The sequence below is a fragment of the Gopherus flavomarginatus genome, chromosome 1, assembly GCF_025201925.1.
Source record: "Gopherus flavomarginatus isolate rGopFla2 chromosome 1, rGopFla2.mat.asm, whole genome shotgun sequence".
In the NCBI taxonomy this organism is placed as follows: Eukaryota; Metazoa; Chordata; order Testudines; family Testudinidae; genus Gopherus; species Gopherus flavomarginatus.
The window spans coordinates 325,437,725-325,447,019 of record NC_066617.1 but is presented as its reverse complement, the minus strand read 5'-3'; the positions used below and the strand labels follow the sequence as shown (position 1 = coordinate 325,447,019).

The following is a 9,295-nucleotide window of genomic DNA, read 5'->3' as shown; positions in this document are numbered from 1 at the left end:
TTGGTTTCCACTTGCAACTTCCAAAACTGCCTCTATGTGGTCTGATGGTCACACGCATCATTGGTGATATGTGAAAACGCAAGGGCTCCAAATGTGCCCAGCCCTGCACAAGTGCAGCAAACTGGTCAGGGGAAAGAGGGCAAATGGAGCCTTATCTCTCCATCCTGCAAGGGATGACAATGAGAGTCCATGTGTTCCCTGAGCCTTGTAGCCTGCCCCCACAGGGGTACAGCACAGCAAGGCCCAATTCCCTTTCCCCAGCTCTGGCCAGTGGAGCAAATGCTGCACCCTTTGGAAGGTCTCTATGCTCCCCTTGCACTGCCAGAGCTCAGGCATTGTGCCCAAGTCAGCCACAGGGGCCTGGGCCAGAAGAACCACAGTTGAGTCCAAAATCTGCATCCAAACAAAAGTACAACGCAACATGAATGAGAGTCATCAGGACATTTATTAGGATTTTTTCCATTCAAGTTAGAGCAGCCCCTTTGTTTGAAAAGAGCAAACCGTACCATTCACAGGCTCAGCTCAAGGTGCTGTCTACATACAAGGTATCAACAGATAATGAATCTATGGCAAAACTATTGCAAATGTAGCCCACGTAACCAGTTATATGCTGTAGAACTGTTTAGAATAAATCCCAGGCATCTCTCTCCCCTAACAAGTGAATGGGTGAGGCGCCAGAGTTGTGTTTGCACTAGTAATTCATCTAAACAATTCTGGCCATGTCCCACAGGTACTATGAAGGACTGGCTAGCTCAGTGGAGTAATAATGGTGGATGGAAACTTTTTAGGTCTGGTCAAAGTCAGCTGTAGCAAGAAGTTGCTTCCATGCCATAGCAGTTTGGTGATTATATGAAAAGTGGATTCGGTTTAATTCCTAAAGAACAGGTCAATGTTACAATCCCCAATGTCACAACTGGTGGCCTTATTGACAGCTTCAGCAGAGAGGCCAAGGACAGGATGGCCAATGAAACTGAACTCTGTCCCAAGCAGAGGAAGCCCCGGTTCGTCAGATATGAGAAACACAGACAAACTCGTGTGGAGAGGGGCCAGCACAGCCACTTCCAGTGTGACAGCCACACTCTGGGACGGAGGCCTTCATTCTCCAAAGCTGCCAATCCAGCATTTTTCAGCACTACATTGGCACGGGGGGAGGGAGGGTAGAAGAGACAATCTACTGAAATTAATCATTTTCCCAGTCGAAGCATTTTTACACATTTAAGGAAACAGCATAAAATAGTTTTAACTGCAAAAACAGTTCCACAGCATAAACAAATGTTGTCCTGTACCAACTCTAGGAAAGAGTGTGTTCAAGACTGATAGGAAAATGAGAGCCCCATGTCCTGTATCTGTCTTCTGGGAGCAGGAACGGGCTTGGTATTAGTCTTGAATTGAGTCAAGTACACTATTGGTGTTTAATAAATAAGAATAAAAAATATCTAGAAAACACAAACAAAATATAGGGGGATGAGTAATAGTGCAAGAGTAGAGAGTCAACTAAAATCTGTTTAAAAATCACAGCTTTGGTTAAACTGGTGCAAATGTGGCCCAAGACTGACCAAAAGAAATCAAGTGCCCCAATTTTCCTTTCACTTCCACTAGTGTAAAGTCAGGAGTGACGCTACAAAAGTCTGTGAAGTTACACCAGTGTAAAATTGGTGAGAGAGAGAGGAAAATCAGGCTGAAAATTTCCAACAAAATCTTTAACAATTTGAGTCTTGATGCAAGTTGCTCTCTGCTTACTGTAAACAAGGCCAATTTTACCCATGTACTTTGCTCAGAATAACCTAGTGAAAGGAGAAGCAGCAGCCAAACAGTAACTTCAGTGCCACTTACAAGGGCAAGGAACCTGATCCTTATTAGAAACACAGCAATTCCTACAAATAAGGTGTGCAGCAAGTCTCTGCTAGCTTCTCTCATCACTCTCCCATGTCTGATTTACAGATTTGGGCCATGAACGACTAATGTGTGTGAAAATAAAGAACACTGACATTAACTGGAAAAGTGCAGCTTATCTTCAAAAGTGTATTTTTCCCTTGCTATTTATGCATTTTACTATTCAGTCAGAAAGCATCTTTACGTCTCATGTGGGTTACCACTTTTGTTCCTTTCAAGCATAACAAAATTTAAAAGGGGGAGGTGGGAGGGGAGATTCTTGTCACCAGAACAAAAAAAAATATATCAAACCTTTTATTAAACCTTTTAAAACATTTCTAACCCATTTTACAGTTTACAACGGGAAAAGATAAAAAAACTATAGCACAGAAGAGATGTCACTGAGGTTAAGCAGATCCAAACTCTGCCATCCATTTTTCATACTTCTCCAGGTCTGCAGCTGAAACAGACTTGGAGATTTTCTTCAGAGCCAGCTCAAAGTCCCCCTTGGTAACAGGCATCTGAAGTTCCTCTTTAGAAAGTGCACGGATCTCTTCTGGAGTTAAGCCGTTAATGCGCCGTCTCATTGCCATCAAAGAGGCATCCCTGGAAACAAAGGAAAATCCATGGGAACTAAGTGTCAGTAGTGTGTGCTGTAAGCCATACGAATTTTGACTATATTCTCAGGCTTCACTGGAAGGAACACTTAAGTATTAACTTCTAAGATGTAGAACACATCTTTCTTCGCTTCTATGTTCCAGGATCACTACATTCATTTGATGTAAAGAATGCATTGGTACCCCAATCCATTTAAGCATATGGTAAATGTGCAGAGATAATTAAAACTATAAAACTGAAACCTTTTACAATGATTCATGGAGATGAATCTTGTGACTTCAATGCCGTCACTAAACTCATGAAAAAAATTGTGCTCAACTGCTCCCTCCTTTTTGAAACACTCAGGAGCTTCTGTTCCCCTCTGTTGCAGCCTAACTCCAACCCCATGGCTTCAACCTCCTTAGCAGTGTGCAGTCCTGGGGCGGGCGCAATGGCAGCTTGACATGTAATTCAGCCCTGCTGCCAGTTTTGGCAGGGTGACTTGATCTGGAAAGTGCAGAGTGGCAGCCACAAAGCATATGACATATTAATCCACAGGGCTGAGGACAGCGATGCCTGCAGATCTTTATGCTCTATTCGTCTGGTAGACTCTTCCCCTGGCCCCTTCTAGCCCCTGCTCACCAGAAAAGAGAATGTCGCTCATGTCTCACAGCATGGTCCATGGGGAATTTTCAGTTATGGATTCTCTTTTTGCAGTTTTCCCAGCAAGGGCAAATACAGGCCCGAGGGATAACATTTAACCTAACTATTGTATAGTTCAACACAATGATTTCAACACACTTGAGCCATTTCAATACAGGTTAATGGCCACTTAATCAGTAGAAATATGGGTCAGCAAATTATTGAGACATGTTCATAGAGTGCAAGTTCCTCTGGGCAGGGACCAGGTGTTTGTACTTGATGTTCAGCCCCTAGCTCTAGCACGGGTTGGACATTTTCCAGCAGAATGTTTTTCTATTAGAAAATGCAAATTCTTCTAAATTGAAATGTTTTGCAGCAACAACAATTTTGAAGAAATTCTGTCGGAAACCAGGGAGTCTGCTGGAAAGCCTGGGGGACCCTGGAGGCCCTGGAAGCCTTAGATCCCAAACTCCCAGGCTTGTGGCTCCTTGGCAGCCAAGCTCTCAGGGTCTCCAAGTTGCCCATCTCCCTGCCTGGCAGGTTGACAGTGTTCCAGTGAGCGCAAGAAGCCACTGAAATGTTTGAAAAAGATCAAAACAAGGGGTCATTTTGACTTTTTCAAAAGAAAATTTTGCAATTCCCATTCTGAAGAAAATGTCATTGATCTCTTTCGTTCAAAGCAATATATTTTTTAAATTTTGGAATATCCTTCAGAATAGAGATTCCAGTTTCCAGCCAGCTCTATCTAGCACAGAGAGTATTGGCGTCTTCACTGGGTCTCTGGACATGACTGCAACAGAAAATATTATATAGGAATAAGTAAAATATCTTATTTCTCTCTGCAGCAGGAAATTCCAGCTCCTAAACCCACAGGGTTAAAAAACCCCAAACAACCCTGCTTTATATTAGATTAAAAGGTTAAAATGTGAGCTGGTGAAGGAAGACAATGGGGGTAAAACATTTGCTCAGGCTGTCTGTTCTCCCACGACCACAGCAGACACCATCACATCTTGTACACAGACTCCATGCTTTCTAAGAACCATACTACTGTACTGAATAGAGCTAGCAAATGTATTCAAGCCTTAAACATGGTTGCTGTTAGCATGCTTTCAACTATTGTGGGTAGGGCCTGGTGCTGCTCTCTTTTACTGAGCAACATAACTATTGATTTTATATTTGTTTGCAAATAAGCGAACAAAATACCTGCAAACATTAGTTATATCAGCACCAGAGTAGCCTTCAATCTTCTCAGCAATTTCTTCAAGGTGTATATCAGGATCCATCTCTACTTCCCGAAGATTAATCTTAAGCAGCTCTGCTCTGCCTTTTGCTATGATATAAGAGTCACTTGTTTAAAGTTTAACAATACTTTTGTTCAAGTCACTATGACACACAAATACTCAAAAAGACAAACACAATCTAGGCTTTAAATGGAAACTACAGATTAAAAGCCTCATTATGATGGGTTATACAAACCTCGCCCCAGTAAGGAAGGGGATAAGCAGCTGCTCCAGACCCAGGTAGCCTCACCATGCCATACCTGCAACGCATGCATGGCTTGGAGGATGAGAACAAAAGGAACGGGTCAGCTCAGTAAGGCAGCATCCAGTGGTGAGGTGAACTGACATACATTCTGAGTTCCTGGAAAGGAGCACTGCAGGAGCCCTTGCTGCCCGCCTTTGGCAAAGTTACCATACCAGAAGGGAAGAGCCTAGAGATTCTCCGAAGGTTTGAGACTTTATCTTTGATTCCAGTTATTAAAAGTCTAAATTTATAGTAGAACCTCAGAGTTATGAGCACCTCGGGAATGGGGGTTGTTTGTAACTTGGAAACGCTTGTAACTGAGGTTCTACTGTACTTCATCAGTTGTGAAAAGAGGGTTCAGGCAGCAAGTGGCCCAGAGAAGCAGCAGTGTAGCACTCTGGGGTGCAGGATGTAGCTGCTTCTTACTGAGCTCTGGATCGGGAGCTGGTGGAGAGCTTGCTCTACCACCTCTTTTAGGCTAGGGGTCTCAAAGCCAGAGGTCTAACCATGATGGGCAATGTAGATGAGAGAAGGCATTAAAGACAGAAGAGTAAAGACCCTGACTCAGGAGCCCTTTGCTTTACCTAGAGGGCTACCCCATTGCTGGACTCTTCTTATACTCCAGAAGGGGGAGACATCAGCGTGGCACCCAGCAGGAGGGCTGTGTCACAGAAGGAGCACACCACCACAGGACTAGAGCAGCTCTCAACAGGGGGTGCCAGGAAAGAAAAGAACCTGGCCTGCCCTGCCTGAACACTGGGCAGCACCTATGGTGAGTGATCTCCTTTGTACTCACATATTAGAAAAACAAAAAACTGATCACATTTTTGGCAGAGCATGTAGTTAAAAAATATCCTGTACAGATACTTCATAAAACCCCCAAACAGCTCAAAGTGCAATCATACCAAATGCTTACATTTCTCAGGTGACTGAAAGCACTTAGCCGTTTGCCTCATTCTGCACAATATGCCTGAGACAAACAGATACTGTCTCTGGGATAATCACATACCTTGTTATGCATCGTTTTCTCACTGTACACAGCTGACCAGCAGGGAATATTATTCTTACAAGACACAGAGACGTGATCCTACAAACCTCTGATGCTTCTCCTGACCCCTGGGATACACCCTTCTGTTCAGAAGTTGAACTGCACATTATTTACATGGTTTTATTAGAAACACCATGACTTGATGACACAAATATTTCCATTTACAAAGTGGCAGAGAGCATTTACCAAAGCACTTATGCATATGCTAAACTTTAAGCACATGCGTAAGTGCTTTGCTGAACTGGTGCCCAACAGAGTTGCTGAAACCTCACGGAAAACAGAGAAATTATATTTAGAAACAATTCCATTGGCCAATTTTCAAACACAGATGCTGTGTGCACAGCATGGTAACTGACTAAATAAGTACCCATTTACACAGTCAACTTAACCTTTCTGCACACAGCACGTACGTATGCAAGTCCTACGCTTGTGATTTGGGAACCCACATTTGAAAGTTTGTCCCTTTGTGTTATTTTGAGGGGCGGGGGTGAAGAGAAAGAGGATTTCTTTTCAGTTTTATATTGCAAGGGAAAATGTACATTACATCAGCATCTTCATTTCTACAGCAACCAGCTTTGATGTCTTAAAAATAGAGGATGACCACTCTGAGGGGGAAGCAGCAAGATGAGCAGACAAAATCTTAAGAACACAACTCTTGTTTTATAAGTGTCCCTGGTGACTAATGAAGAACAGTGAAAAAGAAAATATAGAAAGGATTTATACTACTGTGGTACCTTACACAGTTACCTATAATCCAGAGAGGGGATCTGTACAGAGAGATGGCATTTTCTTTAGAAGGGTTATTTATTATTTACAGAACACCATAGATGCACATATGGCACACATGAAGAATTGTTTCTCTAAAAGAGAATATTTTCCTAAGTTTTCCCAGGGCCTTATGTCATATCATATTATAAAATTCACACTAAACCAGATCCCACAATTTATTTATTTTGTTTAAAACTTTTTCCAGCTGAAATCCTGGTGATCTCAAATTATAAAGCATGAATGTAAATCATCATCTGGAGATGCACAGAACAATTTAACTTCCTCACATGCGGAATAAGGTGATAGAATGTAAACTCACAACTACAGTGGCAAATCCACCTCATGTAAGAAGTGCAGGGTGTATTACACTACGTCAAAAGCAAGTCTTGTTCAGTTAGAAACAAGAACAAACTGCTAGAAGTGTAGACTAATTGGTCATAAAGCCAGTCATCCTGTTACGAGCTAGTACTGTCTGTGAGCTGCAAAAAACAAGCTGTATACCTATTAAAGTGTCCTTATACTTGTTAAACTCAATCACAACTGCTGTCACCATGAACACGCATCTTATCTTGTGTGCTCATGCAGTGACACAAGACATTCACTGTCCCAAGGAGAAACAAAGCTATATAACCTTCAAGGAATACGACTCTTGAAATTAATAGGGTATACGAGTGACAGCCAGGAATGAATGACAATACAAGCCAAGGCAGCTTAGGCAGGAAAGCAATCAGTCTGCTACATTTTGAGTGACTTGAAGTCTAGTCATAAAGGCCGGCAAGCAGTGATTTACAATGTGCTAAGCCTGGAAGTGATAATTCATGGATCCACTTCTCTGCATTCATCTGCAACCGCATGGAAATGCATTTGCAATATTTTTTAAAAAGTCCAAAGGCTTCCTTTGATAATCACTCAAGGATTGACTGCAACATTTACGATAATTCCAGGCTCATTAAAACTAACTTGGTTTCAAAACATAAGAACCCATCAATGGTTCTGCAATGAAATACCATAGCTCATTGTTTCTGAGCTCCAAGCAATTTTTTTAAGAAAACAGCCAGCCAAGTTATTAACCCCACAAATGCAGTGTTCAGAACAGCAATATCAAAGGTCTGAACAATCCTAAGAGATACATTGAAGAACAGTTCCTAGAAAAAACATTTAAAGGAAAATGCTTGTAGCAATCGTACCTGTTGGCAAAGGTATATAAATCCGTTTCTCTAATCTTCTTCGCAATGCTTCATCAATGTCCCAGGGAAAGTTTGTAGCAGCCAGCACCATCACCATTTTGGAAGGGTCATCGTTTTCTAGTGCACCACCTACTCCTGCAAGTCCAACAGTGTAGGAAAGAATCATTTTAATGATCACAGCAAATATCATGCTTGCTAAAGGTGCTGGACTGACAAACCTTAGAGAAGGAGGCACTGCATTTATCAGGACATGGGCAGAGCATGGGTGCAAGCCTCTCTACACCACTCTCCCAACATATCGCAGCTCTGCTTTGGAGGCAGCACCTACTTCTAGGGAGGAGAGAACAGTTTATTCTGCCTGACAGTTCAGTTCTTGGCCGCTGCCAGACTGCCGACAATGTAGTTTTGTGATGCATGGACACTTGCCCATTGTGAACTGAACTGAAACTACCAACTTATTCTGTATTGGCCACTAAAAGGATGGTAAAAAACTCTCCATCTCCCCCCAACCCAAGCAGTTAGATTAAAAAAGAAACTGATTCCTTCTGGGCAAAAATGCTGTTGTCCCTTCATTTTCTGTGGTATGCCCAGTGGTGGACAGCACTGCCGGGTGAGCGTGACAGGGGAAGCCTCCACACTCCAATCTGGCTCCCTGGCAGAAGCTGGGGGGGGTGGGGTGGGGGAAGCCCTTGGGCCCCAAACCCGCTCTCTGGCAGAAGCAGGGGGCATCAGGGGATGCCCCTGCGCCCCCTGACCCTGCTTCCTGACAAAAGCTGGAGGGCAGCAGGGGAAGGCCCCAGCACCCTCCGACCCAGTTGCAGGCAGAAGCTGAGGATGGCAGCAGGGGAAACCTCCAATGCTCTCCAGCAGAAGTGCCAAGCAGGCAGGAGAAGCCACAGCGCCCTTACCCCGGGCCCCCGCAGAAGCCGTGGGGTGGCAGGGGAAGCCCCAGCACTGGGACCCCTGCTGCGGCCCTGGGACTGAAGGATAACTCTCTACCTGCCTCGGCCTCGGGGCTGGGGGAGCTCTCATTCCCCGCTGTAGTTTGGGGCTGTGTCGGATGGGGAAGGGGATAGAGCTTCTCCGGTCTTAGGGCCACAGTGGGATGTTGGGGGGCGGGGGTAGAAAGTAGCAAATGGGTTGTGGGACTGCAGTGGGGGCGCAGAATGGGGGAGACAAAGATAAGGCCTGGGAAAAGGGGCACAAAGAGATGGGACCATGAGTGGGGTCACAGGCAGAGGGGGTGAAACTAGGGCAGGACTGCAGGTGGAAGGGGTGGGCACCAGGAAGGTCTAAGGCCCCAGGAAACCGTAATCTGCCTCTGAATGTGCCTACACACTTGGGGGTGCCACTCTACAATGACTAACAGCCACAACAGAGTGGGGGGTAGTCAAACCCCTGTACCTTAAATATTCCTTTGATGCTGGTGTTAAATGGTCCATATACAGAGAATAGTGATCCAATGGTAAATCTTATTAATAAAAGGACACTAGTTGTCAATGCAAGGTCTGATCTAGTCAAATCAAACAAAGAGGTCCCCAGTGGGAGAGTCAAGGAAGGCGTATGTTCACAACTTTGTATGCCAGAAACCCCCTGTGCACTGCACTACATACAAATGTCTGTGTTAAACTGCATGAATGTTCAAAATATGTCTCTC

General features: G+C 44.1%; 1 protein-coding gene across 1 annotated transcript in view; it reads right to left on the bottom strand.

Moving 5' to 3' along the window:
- Positions 1-426: 426 nt before the first annotated feature.
- The window catches only part of KATNAL1 (katanin catalytic subunit A1 like 1), a 58,706-nt gene continuing 49,837 nt past the window's right edge, over positions 427-9,295 (bottom strand). Inside the window, exons 9-11 of the mRNA XM_050937261.1 lie at positions 7,639-7,773; positions 4,315-4,441; positions 427-2,478 (exon numbers count right to left, since the gene is read on the bottom strand). Of these exons, the coding sequence (XP_050793218.1) occupies positions 2,280-2,478; positions 4,315-4,441; positions 7,639-7,773 (461 nt within the window). The 3' untranslated portion in view covers positions 427-2,279. The remainder of the gene's footprint in view (positions 2,479-4,314; positions 4,442-7,638; positions 7,774-9,295) is intronic.